This window comes from Microtus oregoni, unplaced genomic scaffold (assembly GCF_018167655.1).
Source record: "Microtus oregoni isolate MIOR12 unplaced genomic scaffold, Mior012 000023F_ref0000262, whole genome shotgun sequence".
Taxonomy (NCBI): domain Eukaryota; kingdom Metazoa; phylum Chordata; class Mammalia; order Rodentia; family Cricetidae; genus Microtus; species Microtus oregoni.
In genome coordinates this window covers 28,699,424-28,718,837 of record NW_024543082.1, presented here as the reverse complement: position 1 = coordinate 28,718,837, position 19,414 = coordinate 28,699,424, and the positions used below count along the sequence as shown (strand labels likewise).

At 34.8% G+C, this 19,414-nt stretch overlaps 2 protein-coding genes across 2 annotated transcripts; both read right to left on the bottom strand.

Annotated features, from left to right (window-relative positions):
* Positions 1-6,912: 6,912 nt before the first annotated feature.
* On the bottom strand, positions 6,913-7,836 carry LOC121461895 (olfactory receptor 5H2-like). The gene has a single exon (XM_041673243.1). The coding sequence runs from the start codon at positions 7,834-7,836 to the stop codon at positions 6,913-6,915; it is 924 nt and encodes a 307-aa protein (XP_041529177.1).
* Positions 7,837-18,203: 10,367 nt separating this feature from the next.
* LOC121461947 (olfactory receptor 5K3-like) lies at positions 18,204-19,133 on the bottom strand. The gene has a single exon (XM_041673327.1). It carries the CDS (start codon positions 19,131-19,133, stop codon positions 18,204-18,206), a length of 930 nt encoding a protein of 309 aa, XP_041529261.1.
* Positions 19,134-19,414: the final 281 nt, after the last annotated feature.

Below are 19,414 nucleotides of genomic sequence, written 5' to 3'. Positions count from 1 at the left end.
GATCCCTTGCCCCATAGATTAATGTCCATCTCATGATATTTGTTTTTTTTTCCATCTCATGATATTAGATGCATTTATTCCAGATTTAAAGTTCCTATAGTCTTTAATAATTTCAACACTGTCAAAAGTAAATTCCAAAGTCGTTATTGAGGAAATTTCTTAACTATGATCTCTGTAAAATAAAAATGGAAATTGTATACTTCTAATATATATTGTCATAGAATATACACAACTATTTCAAAAGCGTTGTAACCCATGTGTTCATATCTCCATTTCTCTTAATCTGAAATTTCCTTTAATCTCATGTCCCCTCTTAGTACCCTGCTGATTCCTGCACAAGCAGGCTCCTACAGAGTGGCTCCCAATGGGGAAGGCTAGGCATGAAGGAATAATGTGATGGTCACTACAAGGCAAAAGAGTGCACTCAGGAAACACAGCATGCTACTACACAAAGAGGACCAAAAGGTGAGTGACAAACCACCAGGTTGGATCCTATACCCTAAATTCTCAATAATGGGCAAAACCCCGGGCCCCTATACCACCTGTTGGCTTCTCCATCAAGCCAACAGGAGACTTTCCTGAATGTAGGCTGCTCCATTATGCCCATACAGATCATCAGACCCAGCAAGCTTCAAGTACCATCTTACCCCAAAGCCCTCCTATGTCCCTGCAACCTCAATGGAACTCTGAAACACAGCCTACTACTACCCAGGGAGGATAAAGAGGTGAGTGACCAGCCTAAAGGCAGGACACCCCACTCTCGAGGCCATATTAGGTCAAAACACCATGCACCACCCCTACTGGCTTTGGCTTTTCTAGCTAGCCAGCAGAAGAGTGTCCTACAGGTAGGCTGCTCCAATATCCCCGTTCTATCCACTGGGCCCTGAAAGCTACAAATTCTTCCCTGTCCCAAAGCTTGCTTATACCCTACAACTTCAGTGGAACTCTGAAAAACAGCCTACTGCTACACAGGGAGGACCAAGAAGTGAGTAACCAGCCACCTGGTAGGACACTCCACTCTCCACTCCATACTGGGGCAAAACCTGGAGCCTCTCCCTCACCTTGCTCAGCTTCTATAGACAGCCAGCAAGTGAGTTTCCTGCGGGGAGGCTGCTCCAAAACTCCTGAGACATAGACAGTGACTATACAGAGCAGACCAAGAACAGTACCCAAGATGCAGAAAACCACTGCAAGGATTAGACCAAGATGGAAAGACGCTGATGACACCAACTGAAGGCAGAGATGGGTAGGGGCCAATGCAAGAATTCATCCATCATCCTAAAGACCAGAACCCAGTGGCCATACACGGGAAGACTTGGTAATCTTAACCAAGACGAAGCAGATGAAAACGATTTTAAACATTACTTTATGAAGATGATGGAGACCTTTAAAGAGGAAATGAGAAACTCCCTGGAAGAAATGGAGGAAAAGACAAGCAAAAAATTTGAAGACATTAATAAATTCCTCAATGAAAACCAAAAAAAAAAAAAAATAAATTAAACAAGTGAAGCAAACAGTACAAGACTTGAAGAATGAAATAGAGGTAATAAAGAAAACAAAAACTGAAAGAATTGTGGATACAAAAAATCTGCATAAATGAACGGAAACTACTGAGGAAAATAAACAACAGAATACAAGAGATGGAAGAGATATTTTCAGGGATTGAAGATACTACAGAGGAAAAAGATTCATTGGTCTAAGAAAACAATAAATCCAACAAATTCTTAACACAAAACATCCAGGAAATCTGAAGCACCATGAAAAGTCCAAACCTAAAAATAATAGGGATAGAAGAAGCAGAAGAACTCCAGCTCAAAGGCATAGAAAAATTATTCAATAAAGCCAGAGAAGAAAATTCTCTTAACCTGAAGAAGGATATCCTTATGACTGTACAAGAAGCTTACAGAACACTTATATGAAAAAGTTCATTCACTATATAATAATCAAAACCCAAAACATACAGAATAAAGAGAGAATATTAAGAGCTTCAATGATAAAAGGTCAAGTAACATATAAAGGTAGACCTATCAGTATTACACCCAACTTCTCAATGGAAACAATGAAAGCCAGAAAGTGTTGGAGAAAGGGTATCTTGTCCCTCCCAAATGCCCAGCTAGCTTAGACCCAAAGTAATCACACAGATACTATATTGTTTAAAAACACTGGTTGACATATTAGTTCTAACTTCTTATCAACTAGCTCTTACATTTTAATTTAACCCATTTCTATTAATCTGCATATTGCCACATGGCTGTGGCTAATCTGGTAAAATTCCCAGCATCTGTCTCTGGCAGCTCCATGGAGTCTCTCTGACCCTGCCTCCTTTCTCCCAGTGGTGTGGGATATTCTTCAGTCTGTGTGTTGTTTTTCTTGGTTAATGAATAAAGAAACTGCCTTGGCCCATCTATTAAAGGTTACTTTCCAATTTCTCTTCTATCAGGTTCAGTGTGGTCAGATTTATATTGATGTCTTTAATTCATTTGGACTTGAATTTGGTGCATGATGATAGATATGGATCTATTTTTGTTCTACATGTTGTCATCTAGTTATACCACCAGATAATTTCCTTTTTTTCATTGTATAATTTTAACTTCTTTGTCAAAAATCAGGTGTGTGGATTAATATCTGGGTCATCAATTCAATTCCATTGTTCAACCTCTCTGTTTTTATGTCAATACCAAGCTGTTTTGATTACTGTAGCTCTTTAATAAAACTTCATGTCAGGAATGGTGATGCCTCCAGAAGTTCCTTTATTGTACAGGATAGTTTTAGATGTCCTGTGTTTTTTGTTTTTCCATATGAAGTTGGTTGTTCTTTCAAGGTCTGTTAAGAATGTGTCTGGATTTTGAGGGGGATTGCATTGAATCTATAGATTGCTTTTGGTAGGATTGCCATTTTTACTCTGTTGATCCTACCTATCCAAGAGCATGTGGGATCTTTTCATTTTCTGGTATCTTCTTCAATTTCTTTCTTCAAAGACTTAAAGTTCTTGTAAAATAGGTCTTTCACTTCTTTGGTTAGTGTTACCCCAAAATATTTTATGTTGTTTGTGGCTTTTGTAAAAGGTGATGTTTCTCTAATTTTTCTCTCAGCTTCTTTATCATTTGTGTATAGGAAGGCTACTGATTTTTTTTTTGAGTTGATCTTACTTCCTGTCACATCACTGAAGGTATTTATCAACTGGTAAAGTTTTGGGGGTCACTTATATACATTATTATATCATCTGCAAATAACAAAATTTGACTTCTTCCTTTTTAAAATGAATCACTTGGTCTCCTTTTGATGTCTTATTGCTATTGCTAAAATTTCAAGAGCTCTGCTGAAAAGATATTGAGAAAGTGAACAGCCTTGTTCTGTTCCTTATTTAGTGGAAATGCTTTGAGTTTCTATATTTCATTTGATGTTGGTTGTCAGCTTGTTGTATATTGTTGTATATTTGTTGTATTATGTTTAGACAAGTTCCTTGTATTCCTTATCTTTCAAAGACCTTTATCATGAAGGGGTGTTGGATTTTGTCAAATGCTTTTTCAGCATCTAATAAAATGATCATATGTTTTTATTTCTTTCAATTTATTTATATGATGTATTACATTGATAAATTTTTGTGTGTTGAACCAGCCCTGCATCTCTTTTGCAGAAGCTGACTTGGTCATGGGTGGATGATTTTTTTTATGTGTACTTGGATATAGTTTGCCAGTATTTTATTGAGTAGTTTTGCATTCATGCTCATGAGTGAGATTGGTCTGTAATTCCTTTTCTTGGTTGAGTCTTTGTGTGGTTTTGGTGTTAGTGTAACTGTAGCCTCATATAAACACTCTAAGGAGTATAGGTTTTAGCTCTGCTTGGAAGTTCTGGTAGAATTCTGCACTAAAACTATCTAGTCCCTGCCCTCTTTTCGTTGGGGGGTTTGATGACAGCTTCTATTTCCTTGCAGTTTATAGGTCTATTTAAATTTCTCACCTTGTTTTGATTTAGTTTTGGTATATGGTATCTATCTAAAAAATTGTGCATTTCTTTTATATTTTCCAATTTTGTGGAGTACAGGTTTTTATAGTATGACCTAATAATTCTCTGAATATCATCAGTGTCTGTGGTTAAGTCACCCTTTTCATTTCTAATTTTGTTAATTTGGATGTTCTCTCTCTGCCTTTTGATTAGTTTGGATAAGGATTTGTCAATCTTGTTGATTTTTTCAAAGAACCAACTCTTTGTTTCATTGATTCTTTGTATTGTTTTCTTTGATTCTATTTTCTTGATTTGAGCCCTCAATTTGATTACTTCACATCTTTTACTCCTCCTGGATGAGTCTGTTTCTTTTTGTTCTAGAGCTTTCAGATGTGTTGTTAAGTTACTAATGTGAGCTTTCTTCATTTTCTTTATGTGGCCAGTTAGTGCTGTGAACTTTCCTCTTAGCTCTGCTTTCATGGTGCCCCATTGGTTTGGATATGTCATGCCTTCATTTTCATTGAATTCAAGAAAATCTTTAATTTCTTTCTTCATTTCTTCCTTGGTCCAGGGGTGGTTCAGTAGTTCACTGTTCAATTTCAATGAGTTTGTAGGATATCTGAGAATAGTATTGTTAAATTCTAACTAAAATTCATGCTGATCTGATAAGACACAGGGGTTACTTCTTTTTTTTATATCTGTGGAGGTTTGTTTTGTTGCTGAGTATATGATCAATTTTAGAGAAGGTTCCATGATGTGTTGAGAAGAAGATATATTCTTTTGTGTTTGAGAAGATGTTTGGGGAGAGGCCTGTGTTTTTCCCCCCACTGGGGAGGTCCTAGATAGTAGTGCATCCCACCCTGTGGCTGTTCAATCAGCTCTTAAGTCCCCTCAGTATTGGAGCAAACTGTGTTCCAGAGTTCCACCAAGGTTGTAGGATGACAGGCGTGTTTGGGGGTAGGGTGTGGCTAGCAGTTTGAATGGCCTTGTTTCTTAAATCTTATTAGCTGTAGCTTTTGTATGTACTTATTGTCTAGGAAAAGAAAGCCTAAAAAAATTGTTTTAAAATTTGGCAGGTTATTTGGGTAGGGTGATACCTTCAGAGTACCTATATTCCTGTTTCAGTTAAAAGCAGGCAGCCTCTCACTAATGGCAACAATCATTTAACAATTACAAACTCATTGTCACATTATGCCATGGCTCTAATATTAAGCTCATAATGTTTGGCTCACCAAAATATACATTTCTATTTCTTTTTGCCGAAATTATTTTCTCCTATTTTATACCTGTATAAGAGTAGTCAATAATTATCTATGTAAGAGTAATAAATAACTCCACAGACTCAAAATTATGCTGTCTTGAAATTTCTTCCACTAAATTAACTAATCCATTACTTTATAACCCAGCCCCATATAATTCTCAGGACATGAACAGAAAACAGATATTTTCCAAAAATATAATGGAGATTGTCTCTAACCCAGTTGTTAATACAGTGGTTACATCATTCTGAAATTTCATGAGTCAAGCACCACATACATATTATTCTCAACACTACTGTCTTCTAGGCTGTAGACCTCACGGCCAAAGTTAATAATGTATCATCAAATTACCTAAGTTTAAGACTGCTATGCAACAGTGTACTTAGTCTGTTTAACATTCTTTTAAGAGAACAATGTAGCAAACAGCCTTGCTCACCTTGTATTTCCTATAAATTAATAGTTACATCTTAAATTATGTACTCTTTCTCACAATTTCCCAGAATAATGCATGTGTGTCATTTGTTGAATGTAGCAATTGCACAGGTTGAAAGCAATGTTCTAAAATCTACCACAAAGGCTGAACTCATAGTTTATGGATATTTAGTTATAAAAATAATGTTTGTAGTTTTGTTTGTTATCAGTTTGGACCAGTTGGAGCCACTGAATTAATCACTTCTAAAATTCCATTAATATATTCTCTATAAAATATTCTTTTCCTTTCTTCTACTGTGTGATATTTTTCACATTGTTAAGTAAAGATGAGAGCAGTGTCCTATTCAAGAGGCAGAAAGACACAGTCACACAGTTACACAAGCTGGACACATTGACAATTCAAACTCTCACAAAAAGAAAAAGAAAAACAATGGAAGATATGGGGAGCATGAAAGGAAGAATTAAAATCTGGTCTTGCTCTTGACTAAGTGACTCCAAGGGAGTATTTGTAACTGTTTCCATAATGTGACAATGTTGCATTATTGCTGACTCAGAGTTAATCACTACTTTGTTAAATCCATGCACTAGGCTCCTACTGTAATCTCCTAATTTCTGCTTATAGCATTCCACCAGCTTTCTATTCAAAAGTTTCAAAGACTTTCATATACTCCTCAAAATATAGATAGGTCCTTTATGTAGACATCTCAATTTTGGTACAATATTTTGTTTTCATTACATATCTGTTCTGGTAAAACACCATGACCAAAAGCAAATTGCAGAAGAAATGGATTACCTTACTTTACTGTTCCAAGAAAGAGTTAGATGTTAAGGCAATTGACAAATGAAGAAGGAAGCTGACTGATCATATTTTGTCGCAGACCAGGAAACAGATTGAGCAAACTAAAAGTAGGGAAAGTCAAAAAACTCTCAAACCCCAACTCCAGTGATGTACTTCCATCAGAAAATCTGTTCTTCTAGCAATTCCATAGTATCTTTAAGCAGCAAATCAGCTGAATACCAAATGCTTAAATACATGTACTGTTGGGAAACATTTCTTAATCAAACAACCACAAACACCAATATTTTATAGATTTTATTAGACAAATCAAGTTAAGCCATAAATAGTGATTGAAAAATTTATATAGGCAGAGTCAAATAAAGACAAGAAAAGTAAAATGCAAAATTCTGTGGACATCTCTTAATAAAACATATATAATTTACACAGAGTAAAAGGAGACTTTTTAAAATTTAATAAAAAACAGGAATTTTATGAGATTTACACACTTTTCTTTAACAATTTTTTCAGAGAATCCATAACTTGCTTGTTTCTCAGGCTATAGATAATTGGATTTAACAAAGGAATTATTACTGTGTAAAGCACAGAGTCTATGATATCTTGATCATCTGCTTCTTGAGAGGGAGGAAGGACGTACATAAAGAGAAGAGGCCCATAGTATAAAGACACAGATAAAAGATGGGCACCACATGTAGAGAAAGCCTTTCTTATGCATTGGACAGACTTCCTTTGTAAAATTGTAAACAGGACTAGTGTATATGACACAAGAACAATCACAATGGTGGAGGCTTGAATTAAACCAGCCAAAACAAACACCAGTTGAAAATTAAGAGTAGAGTCAGTACAGGAAATCTTTAGTAATGGTATAATATCACAGTAAAAGTGATGCACTATGTTGGAATTGCAAAAGGTTAAAAGAAATAAAAATCCCTCATGTATTGAAGCATGGATAATGCCACCTAAAAAAGATAGGATTAATAGACATATGCAAAGCCTATTAGTCATAACCATTGGATATAGTAAAGGTTTGCAAATGGCTATATAACGATCATAAGCCATAGCTGCCAACAGAAAGCATTCTGTAGTAACAAAGACTGCAAAGGAAAAGAATTGTATCATGCATTCAGAGAAGGAAATCATCTTACTCATCTGTAAGAAATTGAGTAACATCTTTGGTGTCACTGTGGATGATAAACAGGCATCCACAAATGCCAGATGACCAAGGAAAAAGTACATGGGGATGTGTAAGTGAGGGTCATTCCATATAAGAGTGATTAGGCCAAGATTACCTACAATAGTGATGAGGTAGATCACCAGGAATACCAAGAAAAGGGGCACCTGTAGCTTTGGAGAGCCTGTGAGTCCTGTAAGAACAAACTCTGTCAGCAAAGTTGAATTTTTCATGTCTGAGTTATCACTGGATATCTCCTGAAAGGAAATACAAAAAAAAGAATGGTTACCAGTATTTATAATTTAAATATCAGGAGAGTACATTTGATATAGAATAATAACCATATCTATATAGCTTTTAACTGTTTTTTCCTCTTACTTCTACTTATAGGATGTTTGAATAAATTAAAAAGTTGAAGTAGGAAATGATTTTAATTATAAAAATGATGAAATGATGTGATATCAAAAAGTACTGCTCATATAATTAAAATGTTGATAAAATGGCTAGTCAACATTTAAAATGACATTGAGAGAAATGGTTATGATGAAAGATAATGTTCTAAAGCTATTGGAATATCAATTTAGTGACTTTTTCTCATATTTAGTGTGTGCATGAGTGTCAGTAAAGAAGAGAAGTATTATTTGGCTTCTAGGTTTATGCTAATAAGCTGAAACTGAACATGTAGACACATTTACAAATTTGTAGTATGAGTACGCTCTGAACATCCAGTTAATGTTTCCATCATAGCATGACTAGAGTATTGATGAAGTATGGGTTGTTTAAGGCATCATGTGGACCAAGCAGCTGACTGTACAAAATTCATTTAATGAAATTATTTGAAAGAAGTTTTCTTTGAAAGTATGTGTTAATGCATAGCTCATTTTCTGCTTCATATTCTTGATTACAGACTGGTGTTTGTTCCATTGATTTGTTCACTCAATGCCACACAGTAGATTTTGATATGGAGAGAAGGAAATGGAAACACATAGACTAGAAGGTCTCCATATAAAAATGTAGAGAATCCTGTCAATGCACATACAGCACTTTCCAGAGTGACATTCTGTAAGAGTAGTAACTGCAGTTATCTTTGAAGTGTTGTGGTGTAATATCTCCCCATTATTGACTTCCTTGATTGCTTTCAGTCTTTTCATGTCACCCAGTTGTATATTAATAATTTCTGTAATATGCTTGAGTTAGAATCAAAGAAAACATAAAAAAGAAAATATCTGGCTAATACTCACATTACCCTCACTCAAATTATGTGAAAATTATGCCTGGGACATGTCATTAGACACCATGTCAAAAAATTGTTTTTAAAAATGATCAGAAAAGCATAGAAAGCAAAGTTCAAGTAGAGAATTGAGGATTGTGTCTTAGACAAATATTAGGAAGTCTCAAAGACAAATATGCTGTCAGAAGTCAATATCAATGCTCTTGTATAATGAATAATAGAGATCCCTGATTGATGAAATTAAGAAACTTATGGATGTTACTGAGAATGGTTTCCTGAATATGACAGAGGTGAAGTCAAAGAGTAGCAGGAACTGGATTCAGGAGGAAAAACACTTTGAAGAAAGATGTTCCAGGGGAGCTAAAGGTTGTGGGTGTGTGGACATTTTTTTCCCATTCAAAATATAACCTGTTACCTATGGAACATGTTTGATAAATACATCAGTGAAGAAAATTAAAATATCAAGAGGAGAAAAGGTATAGAAAAGGTGACTTAAGAGTCTTGCAAACAGAACAAAATGGAGGGAAAAAGTAGAGTCTCAGAAAACATATAATGAACAAAGTATGAAGTACAAGGAAGAACTACCAGAAAAAAAATGGAAGCTAAATGATGGGCAGGTCCTCCATGTCCAGGCTGACTTCTGTCTTCTGTCTGCTGTTCACTGGTTACTTGACTACTGCCAGCTCAGGATGGTTTTAATTTCTCTTCTGAAAGAAATCAAAATACATTTTCCTAAAAATCTATGCTTACAAAAGTCACTGAATTTGAATTTATTAGCACAAACTATGTGCTTTGAAAATATTAATATGTGTTTTACTGATAGTTCTTTGTGTAACTAAACATTAATTCCTATTAGTTATGAGTGATGTAAGAACTTAGTTCCTCTATTTTTCTGGTTTTATTTGATAGCATTTTCATCTATATTAGTTTAATGTTTCCTGGCAGAGTAAGATCTGACCAAATATTTAATCCTTCAACAAGTGATACATGGAATGTAAACATTTTCCATGATTAAATGAATCATTATGTAGAATATACTTTCATATGCAATCACAAATGTTTATATTTATATATGAATGTGTATGACTTCACTAAATACACATCCTCTATTCTTTCACTTCTCCAGGTGTACATCATTCTATAATTGTATGTATATGTATGTATATTCAAATAAATTATTTCTAAAGAATAAAACATTGCAAAGTTATTAGTATTTATATAATCGACCTTAAAGATTTTAACTAAAAATGTTACTAAACAAAGTAATCATTTATGCTGTAATTGCAAGAAGAAATTCATTTATAAGAACAATTGTTTCTTAGGTTTTTAAAATCAATATTCTACTTCAACAGAACTAAATTCATTGTTAAATGTATAATAAAGCATAACAAGCCAAATCAATTATTTTTATGCAATTTTGTATTTTCTTATTCATTTTTGGCCATGTGTTTTCATTGCCATCTCTCCATAACAAAGTCTAAGTTATGTGGGATTTGGTGAACAAATCTAAAAGATAAACAGTCTGTAGACATGATCCATGCATTAGAAAATGGGATAAAAGTTAATTCTATAATGATATATCATTTTTAATAACTTCTTTTACATATCTCCTTCAAATTCTATAGTATGGTCAACTACTTGGTCCTCACAGTATCCTCAACTGTCCATACCTTATCAAGATGGTAGTCATATTGTTTTTATTTTATTTTATGCCAAGCAGAAATATGGTAGTCTAAATATAAAATGACTGTAGTTTAACCATAATTTAACTCTTCAGAGAACAGAGGCTTATTACTACAGATAATATTTCTCTCTTACCCATGTTATGAGATTTGTTGTAGAGGTCTTTAAGAGGTGTCAGGATTTTGAAAGCAGTAAAAAACTCAGCAATGCAGGGATACAGGAAGTCTGGTGCCAATTTTTAAGGCAATGGCTTGTTTTGGAGGTTTTATTCTATAAACACAGAAAAATGCTGTTTGCGTATTTCGCTTGGGTCGAGGTCAACTAACCATAGTCCTGAGAGGGGAACTGAAATTCTTCTGAGATCACAGATGTTCCCTGAGGACAAAGTGCAACTTCTATACAGGGCAGAGTGGATTAGACACAATAGAGGAGTCCAAATGGCTCGATGGAACATCATAAATTTTTACATGATGAATATCCACTCACATACCCAAACCTACATTGAAAAATTTGAATTGCTTCCTAAAATACTATTTCTTATCACAAGTGACACTTTTGACAGATTTGGGCAAACAATATTCCAAGACAGTATAGGAGTGATACGATAATGTTGGTGTGTCTTCTGTTGGGCATGACTTGGGGGTCTAGGATCATAAAAATTTATGATGGGTCCTAAAGCTGCTATGATCTTTCAGGTTTTGGGCTGGAAAATTCAAAGACTGAAATTAATAGACCGAAGAAGTGTGCTACAGACAGAAGTTTATTTTTTTCTTTTTTGTAGTCAATAACTAAAGAGGGAGGTGAGAGAAAAAGAGAAACAGAAAAGGAGTAAGGGAGTCAAGGAGTGAGGAAAGAGAATGAGAAAGGTGGAGAGGGAGAAAAGAAGGGACAGGAAGAGGGGTAGGAGGATGGTGGAGACAGAGATAGAGATAGAAATATGAAGAGTGACAGGTCTATTTCTCTTAAGGGAGAAAATAATTTACTGCATTTGGAACTTTATAGAGTCAAGAAGCCACAAATGTTGTACCAAATATGGAAAAAGAATTGGCCTCATTTGTTCTTACTACACTGGCCCTTTTGAAAGTTGATAGAAAAATCACTGATTTTGTGTCCAGCTCAGTAAAAACAGTGTTCAAGCATAACCTGCTTTACAAACTGTTGTGACCCTGTAACAGCAACTCCATTGCTACTACAAGAGGCAGTAGCTGAAGGAGGAACTGTTTGAGGATATTTGCAAGTCTATGTATATAAATTATAATCCAGGTCTTTAGAACTTTGAAGCAAAGCCTTGAAACCCTTATAGAAATTTTCAGCTTTTGATAAATATTTGCTTCACTCATAATGGAGTTTCATAGAGCCTAAATGTACAACCTCAAGCAACAACATGACAATGTGACCTGAATCTTCTCTCCTGAATTAGGAGTTATCTGACATACAAGGTGAATACCACAATAAGGTGTTAAATCTGGAGTTGGGGATATTCTGGTTATTGGTAAATATTGCTTACATAAATATATATCAACATTTCCATAAGACATTGGCATTATTTTGAGGCTATTGTGAATGATATTGCTTCAATGAATTCTATTCTTTTCAGTTTAAAGATGCATCCATATTATTATTATTATTATATTTAATAAAGAATAATTATTAAGTGAACATTAAATGGAGTTACCCTATAATGGGGTGACAAGACAACTAGAAGAAATCACAGGCTAGCAAATAAAATGTCCAGTATCAGAAATAGGTTTCCTCTCTTGAAGCTGTTGACAAGTGAGTTCTCATAGATCCAAAGATTACAAACTACAGTCATGGATCCTGGATAATAGCAAAACATGATGGTTAAAACTCTACTGCTGAAAACCTCAGATATTTGAACCACAGAACATGGAGAAATAAAACGGGTTCTCATCTGAATGCTTCTTCTCTGCTTGATAAAATTTATAGAGTGAAAGAATATTGTTTGTAACGAAGATCCATACCAACGCAAAGTATTCATTTCTATATCATACCCCCCTTTAAATGAAAATAAGCATTTACAAACAATATTTGGGAATTTGGGTATAGTTCTTTCTATACCACTTTCTACTTTTTCTTGGGCAATGTATTTTTTTGGGTGTCCACGGACACCTTTCATGGGGTCTTGATCTACCAGACACCCTTAGTCTGGAAAGAACTCACAGGTTCTTATCCTCTGTGGAAACAAAAACAGACCTTTTTTGCCCCAAAGCAATATATCCTTAGACTCAAATTTTGAAGGCAAGATGCCTCTAAAATTTTTATGTTGGTTTAGCTTAGTAGCCTGTACAATGAAATATCTTTCATCATGGTCTTGACCTCTTTGCTCATATTCTTATTCCTCCCACTCTTCAACTGGACTTTGGGAGCTCAGTCTAGTGTTCTACTGCAGGTTTTCATCACTAGCTAGATGAAGGTTTCATGGTGATATTTAATGTATTCATCAGTATGACTATAGGGCAAGGTCAGTTTAGGCACCCTCTTCTATTGCATAGAGTCTTAGCTGGTGACATCTTTTTGGAAACCTGGAATTTCTCTAGAGCAACATTTCTTGCCAGTCCCATAATGGTTTCCTCAATCAAGATATCTCTTTCCTTACTCTCATCTCTGTCTTTTTACTCTATTAATTTTTCTATGAATTTAATATTTATTTTATTATCTTAACACCATTAATCTATGATTGTACTCTTTTATATTATAACTGTCTATACTGTTTTTCTTCTCCTCCCAATCCTATGTGCATTTATCCACCACTGTAATCCATTTAGAGGTCATTTTTTATCTGAATTTGTCTTTATTGTGTGCATATCTGTAATTATTTTTTTGAATGGGAGTGCTTTTTTCTTTTAATGCAAAGCAGATGTTGCTCTGCCTGTTAGGTCTACACAATCCAACATAGCATAGGCTTCTGAGATCCATGAACAATGTCCCAGCTCCCTGGTCACAGCAGGTCTCTGTCACCATTAAGCAATTTGTAACATGCTGCTCACAGACACCATTTAAGTGCTCAACCTCCTGAAAGAGCAAGCACATGAACCAGGAAGCTACTGTTCCTTAAAGAAGCCATATGGCTTTTTGCTACTAATGCTGAATCAGGAAAAACTCACTTAAAGGAGCTGAGGTACACTTGCTCACTGCCACCAGAGTCCATCTGAAAAAAATGCAGTTACCAAGAACTTGCACTAAACTCTGTTTTTCTGTGTTTCTAGAATTCCTTTTCAAGGTATCTCTGGACTAATGTGTGTGTGTAGTTGGCCCATGTTTGTGTGCTATTCTGTAGATAGAGTTTGCTTATTTATTTCCCAGATGCCCAGACCCAAGATAATCACACAGAAACTATGGTAATCACAACACTGGTCAACCACTTAAGCATATTTCTAGCTAGTTCTTATCTTTTTTTACAAGTGCAGACTTCATAACATAACACTGTCTCCTTATACCACATATATTAGTATGATTAGTAACACGTTAATAATGAGTCTAAATTATCTGTGGTAACTTATTTTTGAAAACACATTTTAAAACACAGGTAGTGAGTTAAAATTCTTCTATTTTAAAAAGAAGCCAGGTAATTTTGAAGATATTGACCATTTTTCCACTTCCAACTTTGATATTTACTTCAAACAATGTTTCTAAATGGATGCCATCACTGACAATGAAAAGCATTGGGAACCAGGGAATTCACATACATAGCCTTGTAGTTTAGATTTTTGGTTATCCAGAAAACAAGACATTTTAGAAAGGGAATATCCAATGAACAGTGCTTTATGGAGTACAAAAAACATTTCCTCTAAAAAGATCAATGGCTCGTATGAACTTCTAGGGGTACAAAAGGAAAACCATGTTCCTGGCATACAGAAAATCTAATTTTCTATATCATGAGGAGGCATTCAGAACATAAAATGGTTTATAGGATGTATGAAATATACATATGTATAGTATTCATATGTAACATATAGAGATAGGTATTGTATGTATAAGTATGTCATTTATCTTGGAGATCTTAACAAATTAAACAAATTAGATATTAGAAATTCTAACTGGGAAAAAGATACTAATTGGTTTTAATTCAGCATTTCTTAATCAAGCATATCTCAGAATCACACAAACAATTTCAGAAAACTCCTGAGCTTTAATGTGTTAAAGCATTCTTGGACAGAAAACAGTAATGATATGCAGAAACAGGTTAAACCATTGCAACCCAGTGTTTCACCTAATTCAATCATTTCCATGCCTGTGAGTCAGTGACTAGGACAGCTCTTTGCTGTCAGAATGTACTCATAAGTTAGCCCCAGAGCCTTCACCATGCTGTACCATTTATGGTGGTACATAACCCTAAGCACTGCATAGATAGAGACACCTAGTTGCAGAATACAGGAAAACCATGCTAGAAGTTTTTGTTCCCAGCTGTCTAACGTTGATAGTGCCGGTACTTGCTACATAGGTGGCCAAAAATAATTACAAATAGTCCATCTGAGCTTTGGAACTTGCATGTTATAATTCCAATTTGCCAAACAAGGTGCATTTACCTGTGCTATAGTGACAAGACTGTGATTATGGCAACTAACTACTTTATGATTAGGTCTGAGGCTCACTCTGGTGGAGAAAGTTAATGCCCAGTACTATGGATCTGTTCAAAGGCTTATGAGCAGCCAAAGACACTATGGGTAAACTCATTTGAAGGCGTAAGTCATAAACAATGCCACACCAATTTGGAATTATGATTAATAGGGTGGTACTTATTTAAAGGGGAAAAAACTTACAGATAACTGTCCCAGTCAACAGCCCTCTGCACAATCAGGAAGAAGTCTAGTCGCCGGAACCGGAGCAGGAAGCAAAAAAAAAAAAAAAAAAAAAAAAAAAAGCGAGAAGGGAAGTAGCCGCTTTTTTAAAGGGAGAGAGACCATGCCCCAATGGGCTAGTATCTCAGCGGCTATTGGCTGGAGGAGCGGAAGGACCTCCCGCAACACTCATTATGTTTGTTTAATGGTTATATTGTCCAACTGCCTCCTAAATATTTAAATTTTATACCCATGTAATTAATGTCATAAGAATTGGTGAAAAAAAATCTTCTCTTTTTAATGATTGATGTTGGGTCCAGACTCATTGCTGACTTATGCAGATCAGTGATGTATCTTTTTTCAGATGGAAGTAAATAACAAAAGTGAGTGGGTAGCCAGGAGAATTCTGGCATTTGAGCTCAGGAGTGGTGCAAACAAAACACTTATTTTTAATACCAAAGTAAGCAAAATATGAGGTGCCATTTACTGTTAGCTTCAGCAAATGTAAGTACACTGAAAGAATGAATACACTTGGTTTGTATTATGTCTTATCTTTGGTCATGTAAAAAGATACAAGAATATTCCTTCTACACCTTTATCTTTCCCGCAGAAATACTGTGTACATACTGGGACATTGCCTTCATGTCCTTACTTTCAAGTGCAGTCACTTATAATCTATGCAATTGTTTCTAGAAGGCTACATTGTGGGAAGAACATTCTACACTCACAGTTCATAGCTCACAGTAATTCATAGTTTTCTTACACAGGTATCCAGAATTCATGGCTGGTTAGTGCTGATAACAAATGATGGCTGAGTAATTATTTTTAAATCACTCATTACATCATCTTTAAGCCTATATTAACCCTTCCAAGACTCAGGAAACATTACAAACAAAGGAGTTAAAAGAATGTAAGAACCAGATGATAGGAGAAGAGTCATGAAACTGTCTGATGGATATGACACAGACTTGCTATTCATTAATTCACAGTATCTTGGTTGTCTGATAGAGTCTGCACAAAATCAGCATGTAAAAATTTATCCATAAGTAGTGATGAGTCTCCTGGCTTTATACCCACGGGTGTCAGTGGTAGTTTGATGCCACAGGGGAAAGTCACTCTCTTCAGTGATGTAGCCACTGGTGAGTTATTTATGCTCTAGTGGATAGATTCACACCTTTGCTCATGAGGGAGGCTTTGGCTAAACCCAGTAATTCACACGGTAAAATAGAAAACCAAAACAAAACAACATTAAGGTAGGATTGGAAGTTCATGAGTGGAGTGAACAAGGAAGGAGATAAGAGAGAGCAGAAGGATGAGTATAGCCAGAGTGCACTATATAAGTGGATGAAATGTCAAAAATTAATGTGTGTATTCTTTTCTTTAAATTTAATATTTGAGATGATAAAATTTCTACCTTCTCTTTCCTCCAACTCCTTACATAAACTCATCCCCACTTGCCTTAAAATTTATGACCTCTTTTTAAAACTAATTGTTATTGAATGAATATATATATATATATATAGTCTTAAATATAATAACTTGTTCTTGAAGTTTGTCTCACATCAGTCTCTTTCCAATCAAATTAAATTTTTATCAGTTTTCCAGGAGATACAGTCCTAACACCCTGTAGCTGGTGCTGGTGTACAAGTTCAGATCCCTAAGGTGACATTTCAGTTCCTACTAACTTGATTCACTTCCAACATGCATCCTACACTCCCTCTCTTCAGGAGTTTGACATTTTGTTGGCTCATTCCCAAATCTCCCAAATATAGATTCTTTAGTGAAGAGAATTTGAATTTAAAATGATAAATACAGTGATGAAATAAATTAATGAATTTAGGTATAGGGGCTAGAGAAATGGCTAAGTAGTTAAGAGCATTGCCTGCTCTTTGAAAGGTCCTGAGTTCAATTCCCGGAAACCACATGGTGGCTCACAACCATCTGTAATGAGGTCTGGTGCCCTCTTTTGGCCTGCAGGCATACATGCAGAAAGAATATTGCATACATAACAAATAAATAAATAGATAGATAAATAAATAAATATTTAAAAATAAACAAATTTAGGTATAAGTAAATAGCCTGTTTAGGTGTTTAAGATTTTATGTTTTTCAACAATTTTGACCTCATTATACATGAATGCCATCTTTATCTTTTATTAATAATGTGAAGTTATTAATATTTCTTCAATAACCAACGGAAAGAAATGATACTAGTGATAAATTTCAATTTGATAGACAATTTTAATAACTATCAGATGTAATGGATAAGTTAGCAAGTTCTAGGAAAAAGTTTAAAAATTCAGAAATTACTTTGCAAAGAACAGCATTTCATCTTCAAATTGCTGAACAAGTCATGTAAAGGTACCCTCATTCAGATAACTTATAACTAAATACTAAAACTAAATATTAAATTTTCGTTAACTAAAATGTAATCTCTGTGAGTATAGATGTAAAAATAAAGTCAAGTTAAAGCCATACACAAGCATACAATTTGCTTTCAAACAATGGTATTTTTAAGAAAAGACTTAACAGAAAAGATAAGTGCAATGTTTGAAATGTGTTTGGGATTTAAATGTATGTATGATTTTGAATCAGAAGTATTACAAATTATTAATTATAACTGTATTTAACATGCTTACTTGTATTCTTAGCACTGATACGAATTGTCAAGAACTGAGTAACTGGTTTTATAACTTCTAATACATCCAGTTTCTAAGATTTTAATTAAATATTAGTAAACCTGTTCCTTCTGAACTACTTTAAATAAATTGTACCATCATTTTATTGTTTAATATTCTAGTGACAAAGTAGTACTCTTCTGCCTTTTAAAGAATCCAAAGATCCATATAAAGTTTAAGTTAATTTTCTTAGGAGCTGTTTTCAGAGCACTACAATTTTCTCTTTATTTTTCTTTTCAACACATTCATTACTTCCTTATTTCTAAGACTATAAATAAAGGGGTTTAATAAAGGAATTACTAGAGTATAAAAAATAGCAACAGGTATGTCTTTATACTCTTCATTAACTGAACTTGGTCGAATATACATGTAGAGAAGAGAACCATAGAATATTGACACAGAGAGAAAGTGGGAAGCACAAGTAGATAAGGCTTTACTTCTTCCCTCTTTGGACTTCATTGTGAATATAGTAAAAAGGATGTAGAAATAAGATATTAGGACTACAGTAATGGTAAAACTTTGAATAGAACCAGAAAAGATAAGTATCATTAATTCATTGATGTAAGGGTCAACACATGAAAGTCTATATAATGGAAGGACATCACAAAAGAAGTGCTTGATTACATGAGACCTACAGAAAGATAACCTGAATAAGAACCCTATATGAATCATGGAATGCAGGGATCCTGCTATGTAGGCTCCTGCAGTCATCTGAAGACAGAGCTTCTTGGACATCATAGTGTGGTACTGGAGAGGGTTGCATATCGCGACATAGCGGTCATATGCCATTGCTGCTAAGAGGAAGCAGTCTGTAGTTTCAGCAAAACAAAGAAAGTAGAACTGTGCCATGCATTCATACAAAGACATTTTTCTGTCCACGGAGAAAAAGTTCTCTAGCATCTTGGGAGTGATAGCACAGGAGCAGCAGGAATCCATGAGAGCCAGGTTGCCCAGAAAGATGTACATGGGTGTGTGAAGACGGTGTTCCATGTAGATCAAGACCACGAGCCCAAGATTCCCAATCATGGTGACTAGATAGATGGTAGAGAACACCAAGAATAGAAGGGTCTTTAGATCTTGGTGGTCTGAGAATCCCACCAGGATGAATTCTGTTGTCAAGGAGTCGTTGTTCTCAGTCATCTTTATGATCATAAGAGAGAAATATGTAAGATTGAAACTGTGAATTTATCATTCTCACTTTGCTTTGTATAACTCATTGGAGCATTTCTTCTTCAAATATCACCCACTGTATTTGGAATGAAGCTCATGTGTTTTGCATGGTTATTTTCTTTTCTCTTAAAAATTGTCATATTTAATGGACAGTTGTAAATTACAAAGTTCATAAGAGTTTTTGAGACTTTAAGGGTGAAAACTAAAATTGGAAAGGGTTACCTTTCTGCAAAAATGTAAAGGCATAAAGA

Excerpts from the sequence above, each read along its gene's own strand:
- LOC121461947 (XM_041673327.1), bottom strand. The coding sequence starts at position 19,133 with ATGACTGAGAACAACGACTCCTTGACAACAGAATTCATCCTGGTGGGA.
- LOC121461895 (XM_041673243.1), bottom strand. The coding sequence starts at position 7,836 with ATGAAAAATTCAACTTTGCTGACAGAGTTTGTTCTTACAGGACTCACA.